This window comes from Myotis myotis, unplaced genomic scaffold, assembly GCF_014108235.1.
Source record: "Myotis myotis isolate mMyoMyo1 unplaced genomic scaffold, mMyoMyo1.p scaffold_m19_p_1, whole genome shotgun sequence".
In the NCBI taxonomy this organism is placed as follows: Eukaryota; Metazoa; Chordata; class Mammalia; order Chiroptera; family Vespertilionidae; genus Myotis; species Myotis myotis.
This window is the reverse complement of record NW_023416313.1, coordinates 41,098,217-41,117,381: the sequence shown is the minus strand read 5'-3', so window position 1 is coordinate 41,117,381 and position 19,165 is coordinate 41,098,217. Positions and strand designations below refer to the sequence as shown.

Genomic DNA, 19,165 nt, shown 5'->3' with positions numbered 1-19,165 from the left:
TTTGAAAAAAATGATGAAATTATCAGGCTTTTATTTTAGTGGAGATTGTATTAAATAAATATAAAATAATAATACTGTGATTTATAATTGTCCGCATCTTAAGGGCCATGCATCAGTCCATTACAAGCCCACATGAGGCTCATGGTTTAGATACTATTATCTCAAGCATGTCCATGTAACCAAGGTGAGGAGATGTACTACCACATAACTGCAGAATGTCTTTCTATGAATATGCTGCAATACTCTTGCAATTTGACTTGTAAAACTAAGATCAGCTTACCTATTATATTTTAGAAAGCCACTTTATTTGTCAAGGAATAATTTTGCAAAAACAATAATTGAGTCCTAAACAGTTTGGCTTAGTGGATAGAGCGTTGACCTGTGGACTGAAAGGTCCCAGGTTCGATTCCGGCCAAGGGCATGTACCTTGGTTGCGGGCACATCCCCAGTAGGAGGTGTGCAGGAGGCAGTTGATCGATATTTCTCTCTCATTATTGTTTCTAACACTCTATCTCTCTCTCTTCCTCTCTGAAAAAAATCAATAAAATATATTTTTAAAAAAAACAAAAACAGTAATTGACTCAATGTGTTTTACTTGAGCATGACAAACATTCTGTCCTAGATTTTTTTTGTAAATTGTTTATATCAATATATAAACAATAGAGGCCCAGTGCACGAAATTCATGCACTGGGTGGGCGGGGAGGCAGGGTCCCCTCAGCCCAGCTTGCACCCTCTCATAGTTGGGAACCCCCCGGGGGATGTCCACCTCCTGGCCTAGGCCGGATACCCCCAGGCCTAAGCGGGCACTTAAACATCCCTCTTGCAGTCAGGGCTCTTGCAGTTCAGGACACCTCGCTCCTTACCACCACCTGCCACGGAGGTGGGAGAGGCTTCCGCCACTTCCACTGTACCTGCCAGCCAGCTGTGAGCCCAGCTTCTAGCTTAGTGGGGCACGGGGGAGGAACACTGCTCAACCAGAAGCTGGCTTGCTGCTCCTTAGCGCTGGCCCTTCCCACTCGTGGAGGGGGATGATCGGGGCTGGGCCAGCCAGGGGAGGGGCTGTGGGAGGTTGAGGTGCCATGGTCATGCTCTGTCCCATCTCTGCAGAGGCGCTGGGACCACACAGCCCCCTCTCCTGCCTCTGTAGAAGGGAGGTGTGCCGGGACCAGGCCTGTGCCACCCGCCTCTCCCACTGCCTCTGTGGAAGGAGGGGTGCCAGGACCATCATGGCTGGCCTGGCTACACAGGCTCACTGGCCCTGTCCCCCACCACTGGCCATTCAGGAAGGTTGTTCTTGCCTAGGCTCTGGCAGCCCCAGCTTTGTCCAGTAGGATGTCTGGAAGAATATTCGGCTATCCGGTATAATTAACATATTAGCTCTTTAATATATATGATTGTTTTCTTCAATATATGTTTTAAATTAATTTTATTGGGGTGACATTGGTTAATGAGATTATATGAATTTCAAGTGTACATTTCTATGATACATCATCTGTATATTTCATTGCGTGCCCATCACCGAAGTCAAATCTCCATATATTTGATCTCCTTTACTCTTTACTGGTCCTACCATCCCCCTTCCTTCTTGCAACCACCATGCTGTCTCTGTCTATGAGGGTTTTTTATTTCTTTGTTTGTTTTAATCCTCACCTGGGGATATCTTTTCCATTGATTTTAGAGAAGAAGAGAAATAGAAAGAGAGACAGAGAGAGACAGAAACATAGATGTGAGAGAAAACCATCATTGGTTGCCTCTCCTAAGCATTCCACCTTTCAGTGTATGGGACGGTGCTCCAACCAACTGAAACACACAAGCCAGGGCTGGCTATAAGTTTTTGTTTGTTTTTCTTGTTTGTTCATTTGTTGCTTTCAGTTTTATATCCCTCATTTGAGTGAAATCATATGGTTCTTAATTTTTTCTGTCTGACTTATTTCACTTAGCATGATGTTCTCAAGACTATCTTCAGTGTCTTAAATTTTAAGTGTATTTTTTAACTTTGCTATTAGTTATGAAGTATGTAAGTTCCAATCTTAGCAATAAAGCAGGAAGTGATATCGGTCACAATACATTTTTACTAAGGATGATCTGCTCTTCCAAATTCTAGATGAGATTAATTTCTTATCCTAAACTATGGGAGGAATATCAGTATTAGAATGGATTATTTTTATTTGAATTATTAACTTTTAACAGCATTAAACATTTAATTAATACCTAAGTATGTGCCAGACAACATATAAGCAACCACCATACATGACTAAGTTGTTTAATGACACAATAGCAATGAAAATGTCTTAAATAAAGTATATGTCCAGTGTTCAGTATTGTTTATGATACATAAGCCTAGTTTATTACATATTTTAAATGAATGAATATGTGAAGGATATATAACCTAATCAATATTATTCTTCATTTATAAATATTATGTAAAATTTTGAGCTTATGCCAGTATTTTGTGAGCCTAAGTTAAAAATATATCTGTACAGAGAGATTTAACAGATTTATCGATAGTATTCTTATTCTTCTATGATGTTATTTTCTAATATTAGAGTTAACATATTGCTTTCAGTAATTTAAACTTATATTTTAATTAGCCAGCCATATTAAATTCTTAAATAGGATCTTTCTCCTTTTTCTGTTTTCAAGCATTGAAGAGGTATTACCAAATTTTAGAATTCCTAGTTTAAAGCCTATTTTAATTGTATCCTTTTTTTACCCAATACCACCTTTTTATTTATACTGAGCATCTATTTTAAATATGAGAATAAATATGCTATCATATTTGAATTTTGGTATAAATATTATTGGATATATTTTGAGTTGTAATTTTCTTATAGCATGTTGTGTTATGTTGCTTTTCTTAATAAACACATCTTTTAAGCTGGACTAAATTATGTGCAGGTCTCTCATTTTGAAAAATCTATTTAAAAAATAAATTTGACTTAGCTTATATCCTCTGATAATTCATATATGATAGAAATAAAAATCTTATTCGTAGTGATTTTCTGTCATTCTTAATAGAACATAATAGGATAAATTTAACACTTTTGAAGGTCAGTTATATATTGAACACTATAGGCAACAGTCTGCATTTTTATTTTTATTACCTTTCTTTTGCATATTTAAAAGTGTATATTTAAAATGGTTTATGCATTTTAACTCTAATGGGGAGAATTATAAAATTCTAAATTACTGAAACAATGTTCTCTACATTACCTTGCTTTTTAATTTTCTTGGTGACCATGCTTCTGGAATGTCAACTTTGAATTGTCAGATTAATTCACTTAGGCATTCCAAGTGCGATGGATCTTTAAGGGTGAACTATTTTTGAAACACTAAAAGTAATTTAATTGACTATTTTAAAATGTGTAAAACATCTTAAATTGTCAATTTAATCATTTATGATAGGTTTCAGAACTTAAAAAGTTCCCAATAAGATTATACGGCACCTTTCCACAATTTAACAAATGTAAAAGCCTCTGTTCAATTTCATATTGATGACATGCATTTTCTGGCTAGATTTAAGAACTGTATTTGAATAGATGCCATTAACATTCTTGTTTGTTAAATACAGTAGTAAATATGAGACTTAGAGTGATGGTTGTATCTGAAACACGACTAAAGTAGCAAATGTAAATGTAATACATATTATTTTTTTACTTGCCTGGACTTAATATTTAAATAATTCATGTTGGCCAGCTTTTGTTAAGTTTCTACTATGTCATTTAGACCCTGAGTATACAAATGTACTATTCTCACCAATAAATGCTGATAAGCATGTACATACTACAAGGGACTATGTTATATATGATGAAAATCCAATGAACAGACTCCATAGTCCAGAATGTTTATATGAGTTGGGGGCAGATGAGAATTCACACCCATAAAATTATGACAGAATTTTGCTATCTGCAAAGAGAGACACTAAGTAAATGATTCAAAGTTCCAAAGGATATGAAAAGAAAAAATGTGTAACCATGTGGCTCAGCACAAGCATCATGTACAAGGTAGCACTTAAAATTTGCCAGGAAGCATGCATAGAATAACAATTACTAAAAATAGTGTCCTTCCTTCCAGAGCATGCCGAATAGTCTAATGAAACATGTCAATGTAGCATGCAGTTTTCCTCCTGCTTCTTGCCGAACTTAAATAGACTTGCATAGTATTTTCCAAATAATATGTAGGTAATGTGCAAGTGTCACATTAAACAACATTGCTCTTATTATGATTAAAATGTAAAAAGTCAATTTTTGCTCCTTTTGATGATTACTTGTTTATTACCTGTCTCCCCAAATATCTTGTATCTTCAGGCTGTGGAGGACAGTTGTTATTTTCTCACCACCATGCAAACAGTTCTTGCCACAGTGCTTGACAGAAAGAGTGAAAAATGTTTTTCCTGCAATATTCAGAGGCAGATAGAGAAGTTCCTCAAGGGCAGGGCATTACAAGGAGGTTAGTGTGGCTGGAAATAGTGAGTGTTGGAGGCCACGTTTGAAGCTTTTCTTACATAGTATGTGGACATATGTAGGCCATACTAGCATTTTGTAGTAAAATTAACTAGAATTTCGCAAAACAAGACTTGATCAAATGCTGCTGAGAAGTATGGCAACAGAGAACTAACTTCAATCTTAACAAAAGCAGTTTTAGTTGAGTACTTTCAGAGGAGTGCAGTGTGTCAGTGTGTGATTTAAACTGAGCTAGAGATACATGTATGGAAAATAATTTAAGAAATTATGTTCTGAAGGAGAACAAAGCTCTTGGTAGCTACAGGGAGACTTAGATCAAGTAAGATTGATAGTTACGCTGTTGTTCTTTGTTTTGTTTCCCTTCGTTTTCATTGTATTGGGCTCATGCGGATGACTGACTGACTAGGTGTGTATATGGGAGGGAGGGAAAGAGGAAGGGGGAGAGAGAGAGAGAGAGAAAGAGAGAGAGAGAGACAGAGAGCATGCAAAAAATATAATAGACACTTGACTTGGAAGATTACACTCAGATGGCAGTTATGGGGTTCCTAGTTAAAGTTCAAATAAAGATGGGAGCAAAGATTTAACAGGAAGAGAGATAAAGAGGGTAGGTGTAAGTGTATACATGTTTGGAGATTTGGTGGTAGAAAAATAATGAAGTTTATCTCTTATGCCTTCTGTTTTCTCAGCACGCAGGCAAGTATCCAGCTAGGCGCCACAAAGGAACAGAGGTTATAAGGATTTAGAAAAAAGAGGTGAAATTACTAAATAATCACGTTGATACTAGGAGCTGAAATTAACTGAAGTTAATAATCATGTTGAGGCTAGGAACTGAAGTTAACGAAGAAAGTAATACTAAGATTGTCTAGTAGCGTATATCCCATTTGGATTTGGGACCATGATTGGAATGCAATTAAAAATTATGGTTTTGTCATATTATGTATTGGATTGCATTGAACTCCACAGTTTTGCTTTCTATAAAAATACTTGGATATTCAGCTAACCTCAAATTAAATAATGCTTTAAACATAATCCTTACCTTCCCCAAACACATTTTATATCTAGTGTTTTCTATGAGAAAATGGCACCAGTTTTTCCTGTGCAGTTTAAGCCAACTACTTTGGAGTCATGAGATCTCTTCCTCACTTATCTGACCCATTAAATACACCATGAAATCTTGTTTATTTCACTTCATACTTCCCTCCTAAATTTACCTACTCTTATGTATGACCATTGGTTTATTTCACTTTATACTTCCCTCCTGAATTCACTTTTATCTCTGGCCACTAAAACCACTCTTGTCATTCAACAGAGCCCTTTTTGGGATCAATGCAATAGAAACAAAATGGCCAATTGCCTCTATCTATGCTCCTCTCCATTCTGTTACCCATACTTCTGTGAAATGGTCTCCTTAACACCACTTTGATCTTATTATTCCCCTGCTCATTTTTATTCATTCATGAAAATCCCAAGTCACAACTGTAAGGTGTTTATAACCTGGTGTCTCCTTTCCTGTCTGACTTTGACTCCGTCACTTGTTATCTGCCTGATCAATTCTTTAACTTCCTTCATCTCCCTGTTTATTCGCCACTTCTTTTGGTCCTATGGAAGGATTTCCCCCTCTATACTGCAATACTCCTATTCTAATTGGATAATATTACTAATCTTTTACAACTCAGCAGAGATTCATCTTCCATGGAAGTCTTCGTTGACATCCCAGTCTAAACTGGGTGTTGATGTTCACTCGCATAGCTCTCATTCCTAGTGTTATCATATGTATAATTACTTATGAAATACCTTTAAGACTCATAAAGTCAGGCCTATTTCTATCTTGTTTACTTCTGTACCCCAGTACCAAGAAAAAAATGTCTTCTTACCACACATGCTGAAAGAATTTTGTTAGACTATTGAACAGAAAGATATATTTATCAACATTTTAGTCACATTTATATTATTTCCTAAAGTTCCAAAGGAGGATTGAATAGGGGTTTTACACATATCATATAAAGTTATTAAGTTAAAAGGCACTCATTAAAAATAAAAAATGACTTTTGTTTAATGAATGATAAGTAAATTTCAAATTTGCACTATAAGTGGATTGGCACTTCATGTCTTTGAAAGCAAATAGTGTTTAAAGTGGGAATAAAAGGATAAAGAGGAAAATTGGATAACTTACCTAAGGATAGTACTGGTTGCTACAGCAATCCTATTATAAGAAAAATAATATTTTAAATCTTCTCCTAATCACTTAACTACAAGAATGCCCTTAATACTATCAAAAAGCTCTTATCTTTCCAATACCTTCACATTCTCTCTGAATTTATAAGAGCATTAAGGCTTTAATATCACTATAATTAGACCTACTGGAAAAAGTACCTTCTTATTTTTGTCAGGTCCTGATTATTCAGTGGTAGCAGAACACCTTAGCATGGATTACTAAAATCCCAGATCAATTATGGCACATGTTACTTAGCCCCAATTCATTATGTTTATCAACATATTTTTAAAATATATTTTGTTGAGTTTTTACAGAGAGGAAGGGAGAGGAATAGAGAGTTAGAAACATTGATGAGAGAGAAACATTGATCAGCTGCCTCCTGCACATCCTCTACTGGGGATGTGCCCACAACCAAGGTACATGCCCTTGACCGGAATCGAACCTGGGACCCTTTAGTCAGCAGGCCAACGCTCTATCCACTGAGTCAAACTGGTTAGGGCTCTTTCAACATTTTTTATTGAAATGCAAGTTTGCCTTTGAGCTTAACTAATGGTCATTATTCATGAATCAAAGCTTTTAAATATATGTATATGTATATGTATACAGTTAATTTTAATAATAGAAAAAATATAATGGTTTTTAGCTTCAGTAAACTAAGACAAAAAATAACCAAACCATGAGCTTGGTATCTGTTGGTCTTCAAATGGCTCACACGGGGCAGCTGGAATATTGAAATTTGACTTTATTAGCCACTGAGAAAGAAGAAAAACACACAAGTTTAGGGAATGCACAGAATGAAAAGATTTACTTCATTAGCACTTATTTACCTGACCACCAACTTAGAAATGTCAACAAAAATATCAGGGAACATTATCTTTATGTGATTCTAAATAGTTCAATCTTTATGCCATTCCAGTCATTCATTTATGCATTATATAACAATTTACGAACACCTACTGTGGTCAAACACTGTTATAAGTATTGTGAATGAGACACATTTTCTACCTTTTATAGATCATTATAATTTGTATAAGCATGACCGATATTAGAATAGCTGCATGTTGAACTGAAAAAGAAAATTCTAAAATGGAGTAAAAGGTAAAACAAATGCCTAAAATCTACCTCCTCCAGAAAGCAACGTAATGTGAATAATGCACCAACTCATTCATGCATCCTCCCCAATCTAACAGAATTTTAAAGCACCTACTGATTAATTAATTAATTTAATAAAAAAATTTTGAGCACCTACTGTGTACCATACCATTTTATGAGCATAATGGCAAATTTGCATTTCTTTAACATGTGATATATTAATAGAGTAAATGAAAATTATATTCAAAGCACTGCTTCAGTTTTAAATGCAAACAAGTATTTACTGCCCGTTATAATTTCTTATAAGCTCCTGTAGAATAAAAAAAAAATCATTAAATATATAAAACATTTCAAACATGTTTAATTTAAAGACTTAACGTACATATTTGATTCTCTGAATGAATAGCCTGGTATTTATTATTCAGAAGCTTATTAAAAAATTAAAATTACTGCAAAGATTGTGCTATATGTAACCTGTGTATAGTCGTCAAAATAATGACATGATTCACAAAACAAACCCTGCATCTGTTCCAGGGAAAAGCTTAGTCTCTTATTTCTTTTGACAGTGTGCAGACCTGGGTTCTTCAAAGCCTCACCTCACAACCAGAGCTGCAGCAAATGTCCACCTCACAGTTACAGCCAGGAGGAAGCTTCCACCTCTTGTGTCTGTGAAAAGGATTATTTCAGGAGGGAGTCTGATCCACCCACAATGGCATGCACAAGTAAGGAAACCCACGGATATTTGGTGATGCTCACTTCCACCAGTTTGAAGAAAGAGCACGGTGGAGCCTGTTGCATTCTATTACCATTTCCCCTACAACAGGAATAGCGTTGAATCTTCCAGTACAGTTGTTCACCACATTTCAGTCTTCTTGAGTAAGCATTGAAAACTTTGAGGCTCATTTCTCACTCACTGTGAGAAGCATCCATTTTCCCGAATTTCAATGTCGACATCTAAGACACAGACATAGAATTTTGCCTTTTATTTTGTGAGTTCCCTTAGTGGCAGCCAAACATGACTTTGATCAACCCACTTCCCTGTTCATGGTACATGTTCTTCTTCTTCTTCTTCCAAGCAGCTTTCTAACCACCTAAACATGCAATCGATGCCACTTTCACTTTTTGTTCTAACTGGCACCACTGAGCTACAAAGGCCAATGAGGTCATTTATAGTAGAAGACAGGGAATATTGCAAGGACATGGATAACTAACTGGGTGTTGGAGAATCGGTTTTAAGGACCAAATGTAAAAGAAATTATTTAGCTAGGATTTTCAAGCAGTTGCAGTGTTTCTTAGGAGTGAGTGTCCTTAACTATTATTAATTATATGATCAGATAACCATATAATTAGAATGATGAATATTAAACACCTAATTTCAACATTAGCAGTGGATGGATTCACATCCATCAATGTTTCTGGTGATTTGGTTTTTCTAGTGTTCCGTATATATTTCTGGGAAGAAAACAAATGTATGTATTTGTTTGCTTCATGACAATACTTTTCTAGTTTTTCACATTCATGTTCTCTATAGCGAATTAAAAAAAAAAAATGAAAGAAAAGTGTATCCCTTCTTTTCATAACAGTTAATTTTCATGGCCTGCCTTGTTTTAAGTATTTTAGATTCCATTACATTGTAACTGCTCTCACGACAATGACAGATTTTTGAAACTTAAGTTTCATTAGTATTAAATATAAAGAGTCATACCATACCTTTAATTAAATAATCACAAACTGAAATTTTATCTGCATTTCAGTGCAGTGAAACATATGTTCATAGTTCCTCAAATTATTGATATTGGTTAGCTTTGCATTGCTAAAGATCATTCTTTTATCACCAGACTGATTAGGGGTTAAGTGATTACTAATTATAAATTATTCCCCTTCACATGAGTAAATGGCATTATTCCATACACTTTTAGGAAACTAAATTTTAATGGAAGAAATATAAACTATGTTTGAATGCGGTGCATTTTGGTTGCAGTGGAGGTTATTTTGATTATTCAGAACAAAAGAAAGCCCAAATAGTAGGGGAACTGTTGGGTAGACAACAGAATGGTAAATTAGAGAGAGAAAACCAAGTCTTGAGATACTTTCTTCTTCTTAGCACAAATGTGAGCCTCCATTCTATAAACTTGTTAGGTCGGGGGGTGGAGAGACCCTGTGCTCTGGTGGCGAGGGCTTCTTAGCACTTAGGACCTGAGGCTTCATATTTTCTCTGTCTCCAGGTGTGCGAAATGCTAACACTGTCTCAAAACAACACCCATTTGTATGCATTTCTCAAAAAGACTGTTGGGACTTGTGTAGACAGTTTTACAAATATACATTCTGTGAGTGTGTGTGTTCTCTTTTAAGTTGCATTCATACAACCACAAAGACCACATATGAAGATGGCTTGATTGATGTTAAGATGAGAATCTAGAATTTTGGCTCTTTGGAGTTAAATTTATGGTTCAATTCCTTTTAATATTATTTATATATATATAATCTGGAAAACAAAATGTAATAAACCTAGAGGAAAATAAAGTTAAACTAAAATAAAGATTCTAATGAATCTCCTTAAATCAAGGGTACTTCTCACAGTTCTACTTTGGTTTATACATAGCATATATAAATGACCAGTGGAATTTCATTACAGTATTTTTTAGGTGCAAGTCTGTCTGAGCTTCTACTTTTTACTTATATTTTAGGACTTCACTTAAATTTGAATCTCATTTTAACTTTAAATTTGAGTTTCAGATGAGCCCCCACCCAAATATTGAGGGGCTATTAGTAGCAGAGTCAGAAGAAAAGGAAGAATCAGATTTAGAGAAAAGGTGTTACATGCGCGTGCATTCCAGTGGGTAGGAAAAAAATCCCAGAACTTCTGGTATCTTTCTGAACAGATATATTTCAGGTATTTTTTTTTACCACTTTCTTAGAAGGAAACTTATAACATTTGGTCTTTACTTACATTTTCTCTATAATTTCCATTATTAAATATTAAGTTATAGTAAAAAATAATACTTGTAGGTTCATCTTAAGTACTTGCTTCAATTTAAAAGTGACTTCTATATACAAGTGTGTAAAACTGTACACATGGAAAAATTCACAGGATTCAACTATAAATGTTGCTGGGGATTGTTTTGTCAAAAAGGGCAACTCTTTGATTATAGACTCCTTTAATTTAAATAATGTTTTGTAAATATTAAGTAACTTTCCTATTACTTTTAAATTTAGGTCTTAGCAGTAATGACTTTATAAATTTTAGGTAGAAACTATTATGAATCCCTATGTTTAGAACAGATAATGCATATTAATATAACTATGTCATCTTAAATTTGCTTAATTTTTGCTTATGAACCATTCAACTACCACCATAGTCTATTTTATTTCCTGTCAGGAAATCTTTACTAATCAAGTCTGAAACAAATATAAATTTACTTTCTCTTTGAGAACATCTGATCACATAGCAGTAACAGCTGACTGAAATTTTAGCTCTAAGTATTTAAAAATCAACTATAACATTAGACATTATGCCATCAATTTTTAAAGGATGTTTTTATTTAGACCATTTTCAGCTTATAGCAAAATTCAGAAGGATTCAAAGATCTGCCATATAGTTCCTGTCTACACACATGCATTGCCTCCCCCCATGATCAACTCTCCCCACCAGAGTGGTATACATTTGTTGTAATTATGTGTAATCAATTTTAGTTCTCTTTAATGTGCTAATTAGTTTTAGAAATATGTAAAGTAATATACAAATAGGTGCTATTTATTATTTATTGATAAATTTGTTCTGCTAATCCCTCAAGATCTAAAGAATACTTGTATTCTTCCCATTGTAGTTTTGTGAATTAATTTACAAATAAAACTTATTTTCCCAATTAAGTAAAATTCATAGTTTGCAGAAAGCCAAACCAATATCAAAGATTTAAAAAAAACTTTATTATAATATTTTAATATTGAGCAACTACTTAAATTCTAGTGTTTTCTTGAAGTTGAAGAAAGGTTTCAAATTCTGTTGTTGAATTATGAGTAGATAGCCAATCTATTTTTTTTTAAGATGACTTTTTTTTTATATTTTATTGATTTTTTACAGAGAGGAAGGGAGAGAGATAGAGAGTTAGAAACATCGATGAGAGAGAAACATCGATCAGCTGCCTCCTGCACATCTCCCACTGGGGATGTGCCCACAACCCAGGTACATGCCCTTGAGCGGAATCGAACCTGGGACCTTTCAGTCCGCAGGCCGACGCTCTATCCACTGAGCCAAACCGGTTTCGGCAGCCAATCTATTTTTAGGTAAGCTAAGGCTATATTTTACTTGCTGCAGAATTTTTATTCAAGAGCCACATTGAAAAATCCAGTTTGTACCTGTGCTTAGTCTTGGTAAACCCTCCTGTTTGCTTCCTAGGTTTTAGGGACAATTTTAGTGAGGAAGTAATTAGTTCCATCCTACGAAGGAAGTAATTAGTTCAATCCTAAGGAGGTATTTTATAAAAGACTTGCCATTTTTAAATATATGTATATTTTTTCATCTAACTATTTTTACATGTATAGTTATATACCATAATTATTTACATACACACTAGGCAAAATATCTGCTTTAGTCTAACCAGTGTTACAACAATTCCAAGATAAATTTTTTCTACAGGGTATACAATCCAGTATTGCCCCTATAAAACTATAACAAGATTTTCCAAAGATTATTTCAAATGATGACTCTTTGATTCTCCCTATTTAAAAATAAATAAATAAATGCAAATCTATTTTTTCTCCTTCAGACCAGGGATATGTGTAGTAAAGATGCCTATCTTAAAATATGTTTTTCTCACTTTACTTTGCAAACCAGGACCCCCCTCCGCTCCTCGGAATGCCATCTCAAATGTTAATGAAACTAGTGTCTTTCTGGAATGGATTCCTCCTGCTGACACTGGTGGAAGGAAAGATGTGTCATATTATATTGCATGCAAGAAGTGCATCTCCCATGCAGGTGTGTGTGATGAGTGTGGAGGTCATGTCAGGTACCTCCCCCAGCAAATCGGCCTGAAAAACACCTCTGTCATGATGGTGGATCTGCTCGCTCACACAAACTATACCTTTGAGATTGAGGCAGTGAATGGAGTGTCCGACTTGAGCCCAGGAGTCCGGCAGTATGTGTCTGTAAATGTAACCACAAATCAAGCAGGTAAGTGTGATGTCCAACCAACTAATGTACCTTAGGCCGAGCTCTGTCCATGATCTCCACAGCTGAGGGCTAAGTTGCCTGAGATCTGTGAGAACTTCTCATGAGTCAGAGGTTTAGACTTGAAGTAGAATACATATCAAGATGCTTCTTTTAGTTTTAAGCAAATAAAGGCTAAGGCTTTCTTAGCAGACACATTCAGGGACAGACATAAAAAGATTTTTTTAATTGAATTTTTCATTAAAAATACATTTCTGGCTCAAATCCACTTATAGCAGAAATTTTTGTCTCAATTTCATGCAGTGCTAGTTCAATTTACATTTTGTTTTGTTTTGTTTACTTCAAGTGTTTTAATTTATTATTTTAACATATAATCAGGCCAGGTTTATTTGCTTATTTGTTCATTTGTTTGTTTGGCACCACAGCTCAAATTTCTTTCCAGATTGAAAAAGTATTTTCTTATTATTTCTATTATTATAACAAGTATGTGAAATTAATTTTTTAATAAATCTACTTATCAAAATTAGAATAACTATGAACTATGTACAACCACATGAAAACACATCTATCTTCTATATGAAGATCTTAGAATCATTAGGTAGTAATTATTAGTAATGAATACAGTTCTCCTTGAGATTCTAATTTCCCTATATTTTCACCTCAAATATTCACTTTTAAAGAAACACAAAAAGCTTCTTTGTGATAAAATAAGAACCAAAGATAAATTATGGCTAAATTAATAATTCAACTTATGATCTGGCAATAATCATTCAAAGCTTGTAAATAATCTATAACCTGCTTTTGCCAACAATAGGTATGTGGGGGTAGGGGTGCCATTAAAAGACAATACATTGTATATAACTTTCCTCTATCCCCTGGCCACATCTCTTAGTTGAAGGGCATAATCCTGTCACTTCATTAGTACCTCAGGTGGACTTTTGTCTGTGTGGACTTCTTGCCAAGAGTACTCTGAAATAGAATGTGGTTGAATGTAATTGGACTTAGTCATGTAATATTAGTATAAGACTGTAGTCTGTGGAATGACTGAATTGATAGAGAATGCTGATGGTAATGAAATCTTGGCCAAAATCATTTGAATTGTTGCATATATCAAGTCAATCAAGTAGCTATTACTTAAGATAAGAAAATGTATACAGTTGAGTTCATAGTACTTCTGGTTGATAAAACTGAGGAAAACATTCACGAGTATCGAGATGGTCTGAAGGTATTTAAGTAATTCACTAAGAATGTAAAGAACATTGTAGATGTTTTATCCATGTTGAATACATTTCACAGAATATTTTTTTATTCTGTGAGACAAAACTTTGCACACATATATGCTACATTTCTCAGTGAATTTATATTTTTCTCTATTTACTCTTTAACTTAAGGTAGAACTAAAAAAATGCTGAAGAGCTAGACAGGAATAGTGAAAATCAAGTTTTCCTTCAGCATTGACTCAGCTGTCAGCAATACCAATATATGTCGATTTTTCATCACAGTAGCTAAATGACACATGTGTTCAGTAAATGTGAACCATCTTCCCACATCAGAAAAATACTGGCTTTAAACGTGTGATTTCAGGCTTTCTGTGCAACATCTTTCAACTTAGCTCTACTGTGAATCTGTCATTAACATGTTGAAAGCATATTGAACAATCACTAGGAGCTGTATTTCTTGGGAGAACATTCTCTAGCTTGTATTAACCTTAACTTCTTCGAAAAATAGAAAGATATTTCTCTGATAAACTAGGTGTAGAAAATGATTGTTTATTTTTTAAATGATGTGCTTAATAAATATTTGCTCTAATTATATGTGCTCTTTTTTTTACTTGCTATTCAAACTGTAAAGTGTGTGTTTTTTGAACTATAAATACAAAGAAAGAATAATTTTCATCCAGCTATTCAAGGCATAGTTATTATGTAAAACAAACATTTGTATTCAGAGAAAAATTATGTTGACTTTTGCTTTTTTCCAAGTTCTCAGGGTACATATACTGTAAAATTTTGCAAACCTACCAAAACAAAAAGCAAAATAGGATGATATTTCTCAATATCTGACTTTCTAGATCACCCAAGTCTCAATTTCCACAAAAATTATTGATTTCAAGTAGCTCCTAAAAAGTCTTAGATTTAAAGTTGCCTTTACTAAACATTTAACAAGTATCGACATGCAAAGTGGGCTGTGGCAATTCATTTTTAAAACCTGAATATTTTATTTTTTAAACTTATTGTTTATACTATAACAGATGTCCCATTTCCCCCAACTCCCCCGTTTTACTACCTCCACCCATCCCTCAAAACCCCCTCCCCCTTCCACTCTGGCCATCATCATACTGTTGTCTGTGTCTATGGGTTATGCATATATGTTCTTTGGCTATCCCTTCACTTTCTTTCATCCTCATATAGTGGTTTTTTTAAAATCTGTATGGTTGATAAAATTACAAGTATCCCCCTTTTTCCCCCCATTACCCCTTCACCCAGTTTCCATCCCACCCCAGGCCTTCAGCACCCTATTGTCTGTGTCCATAGGTAATGCATATATGCATATGTTATTTAGTTAATCTCTTACCCCTCTTCTTCCCTTCCTTCTTTCCCTCTGAGATGCATCAGTATGTTCCATGTTTCCATATCTCTGGTTCTATTTTGCTAGTATCCATCAGTTTATTTTATTTATTAGATTCCTTGTTCATTTATTTTGATTTTTAGATTTGATTATTGATAGATATGTATTTATTGACATTTTATTGTTCATATTTCTCCTCCTCCTCCTCCTCCTCCTCCTCCTCCTCCTCCTCCTCCTCCTCCTCCTTCTTCTTCTCTTCTTCTTCTTCTTCTTCTTCTTCTTCTCTTCTTCTTCTTCTTCTTCTTCTTCTTCTTCTTCTTCTAGAATGCCCTTTAACATTTCATGTAATACAGGTTCGTGGTGATGAGCTAATTTAGCTTTTCCTTGGCTGTGAAGCTCTTTCTCTGACCTTCAATTCTAAGTGATAGCTTTGCTGGGTAGAGTAATCTTGGTTGTAGGTCCTTGCTATTCATCACTTTGACTATTCCTTGCCACTCCCTTCTAGCCTGCAAAGTTTCTGTTGAGAAATAAGCTGACAGTCATATGGGTGCTCCCTTGTAGGTAACTGCTTTTCTCTTGCTACTTTTAAGATTCTCTCTTGGTCTTTAACCTTTGGCATTTTAATTATGATGTGTCTTGGTATGGATCTATTTGGGTTCCTCTCATTTGGGACTCTCTATACTTCCAGTAACTAAATGACATATTGTTTTTGTAATTTAGTTAGGGGAAGTTTTCTGTCATTATTTCTTCAAATATGTTTTCAATTTCTTGCTATCTTTCTTCTCCTTCTGGTACACCCATAATGTGAATGTTGCTACCTTTGAGGTTGTCTCCAATGTTCCTTACACTATCTTCATATTTTTGGAAATATTTTTCTTTTTGTTCTTCTGATTGGGTGTCTTTTTTTCCTCATATTCCAAATAGTTGATTTGATTCTCAGCATCTTCTACTCTACTGTTGAATCCCTGTAAATTATTCTTTATTTCAGCTAGTGAATGCTTAATTTTTGACTGGTCACTAAGTCTCTTAAAGCTCTCATTAATATCCTTGAGCATTCTTATAACCATTGTTTTGAACTAGATATAAGCAAGTTATATCTAGTAACTTGCTTGCTTCTATTTCATTTAGTTCTTTTTCCAGAGATTTCTTCTGTTCTCTCATTTGTGACATGTTTTTCTGTCTCTGCATTTTGGCTACTTCCTTGTGTTTGTTTTATGTATTAAGTAGAGTTGCTATGTCTCCCAGAATTGGTAGAGGACCAGCTGCAGAAGAGCTACTGTGTAGGAGACACCCCTTTGTTGCAGGACTTGCTTCAGTGGGGTTTTGGTGCTCAATGAGTCTTCCCCTTGCATTTGTCACTTGTGGATGTATAGTGTTGGAATTTGGTACAGTCTGAAGCTGTCCACCGGGTGAACTGGCTCTGTGGCCTCCCAGGAATTGCAAAGTCAGTCATTGCTTAGGGCTACCCAGCAGGAGCTACATAGATATCTGCAGATGGCTGCTACTTGTGTTGGGCTTAGAAGTTCCCAGGAGAGGCCAAGCTGTAAAGCAATGTTAGTGCCAGGCCTTGGGTCTCTTACTGATAGATATGGGGGCATGTTGGCTTCAGTTGCTGCTTGTTTGAGAGACTTTGACCCCTAGAGTGCCGGGGAGCGTGATCATGTTCCTCCTCTCTTACACCAAAAGTGCTGGGAGCACTATCAAAGCTTCGAAATGGTGTCCAGTTCTAAGTCTGCTTTTATTAGTGATGATGATATTGCTAAATATGTCAATGTAGTAAAAGTTTCCTAAAGTTTTTGAATATGTAACTTCATTTTCTTGCGGTTCATAATATTTTTTCCTAAACTGCTGTAAAATCAGCAAAAATGGCTTGGCAATTTTAGCATAGTTCCTAGGATATTGGTTGGCACTCAAAGGATTAAGAAAGTCTGAAACCTGAGCCAGGACAGGCCATTCATATGGAAAAGCTATTGCAAACAGCTTGGGTGGGATGAAAATTGTGTGGAGTCTCAGGGAATCACCAGGGCTGAGTGATCCGTGTGAGCCAGGTTGATAGAGCCTCAGATATTATCTCTGCCAGTCAGCTCTGAAACCAGGGAGATCTCAGCATAAGAACAATGAATCTTGTGAGCACCCCTGTCTGAGAAAAATCCACCCCGGAGTTTTTCCCCTGAATCCACACAATCCAGTTCCTCCACATATATCCCTGGATCCCCCAAGCCACTGCCTCAGTGTTGGAGCTCAGAGGGAGTGAGTCCTAGTAAGTCCTTCACTGGCCCTTAAAGAGGAACTGCTCCTTGCTCCTTACGTGAGGCCTCAGTATCCCAGAAATACCTCCTGATTAAAAATGCCATATGTGGGTGTCAGACCAGCCTGTTCTGAGCCTCCATCCCTCACACCAGTCTCAATGTGCTTTCTCCTTTACTTCTCTAGTGTAGGACTTCCATTCAGCCAGATTTCAGGCAGTTCTGAATGATGATTATTCTGTATGTTGATTGTAGTTTTGATGTGATTGTGGGAGGCAGTGAGTATTGCGTTTACCTACCCCGCCATCTTTGTTATCGCTAGCCTAAATATTTTAAAACATGAAATTGAAGAAAGTTATCTGTGTCATGTGTGCATTTTATATAAAACTTCTTTAGCAGATTTTAACTTCAACTTCAATCTCCTCTAAGGATTATTATTATTTTTTTACATATGCATTTCTTTCTTGGTTTCTTTCACTTTCATAATTTGTTCTGGCATTTTATTATTAATTTATTTTTTGTGGCATCAATGCATGTATGAACTGTTCAGATTCAAAATTATATTCAGAAAAATAAAACAAGAAAACAGTGATTTTTTTTGCTTTTAAATAGTTCATTCTTTATTTTATTTTTTATTTATTTATTTATTCATTTATTTATTTATTTATTTTTGATTATAGTTTGCATTCAGTATTATTTTGTGTTAGTTTCAGATGTACAATAAAGTTGTTAGAAAACAATGCACTTTACAGTGTGGTCCTTCCAATGCTCCAAATATTCACTGGGCCTCATACATAGTTATAACAATATTATTGACTCTATTCCCTATGCTATAATCTACATCTATGTGACTATTCGGTTACTACCAATGTATAATTCTCAATCCCTTCACCTTTTCACTTAGTCCTCCAGCCCTACCTCTCCTCTGACAACTGTCAGTCTATACTCTGTGTCTATGAGTCTGTTCTATTTTGTTTATTTATTTTTTTAACCCCAATAAGTTCAATAAGAAATAATCTAAAAATATATAAAAATGTTAGTAGTGAGTAGTTTCACAAATCTTGAAAAATAAAAATCGAATTTAACATTTCTATTTCAGTATGTCATTTAATGCCTTCTTCTACAACAGAAAAAGGTATCCCCAGTATCTGAACTTTATTTATCTAAGATGACCTTTCAGTCCAGATTTTGATCAACTAATAAAAGAAGAGTGTAGCACCTGTGCCAACTACCTGGAGAAGCACATTGAATCTAGAATCTCTAATCATGTGTTTATATGAGCTTGAAGTAAATTGTTTCTCACTTCTATGTAAGGAACATGTAAAATACATTTTCACACTTAATTCCAATGCTTCTGCAAATTTAAGTTATAGAATTTTGGAAGTCTCATATTCAAGAATCTTCTTGCCTGCAGTA

At 35.0% G+C, this 19,165-nt stretch overlaps 1 protein-coding gene across 3 annotated transcripts in view; it reads left to right on the top strand.

Annotated features, from left to right (window-relative positions):
* Positions 1–19,165, top strand: part of EPHA5 (EPH receptor A5) — a 349,025-nt gene that overhangs the window by 163,113 nt on the left and 166,747 nt on the right. For 2 of the 3 annotated variants that reach the window (XM_036335287.1, XM_036335278.1), the window contains exons 4-5: positions 8,338–8,493; positions 12,606–12,941. The exons of the other annotated variant lie outside the window; for it this stretch is intronic. In XM_036335287.1, the coding sequence (XP_036191180.1) occupies positions 8,338–8,493; positions 12,606–12,941 (492 nt within the window). The remainder of the gene's footprint in view (positions 1–8,337; positions 8,494–12,605; positions 12,942–19,165) is intronic. 3 annotated transcript variants of the gene reach the window in all.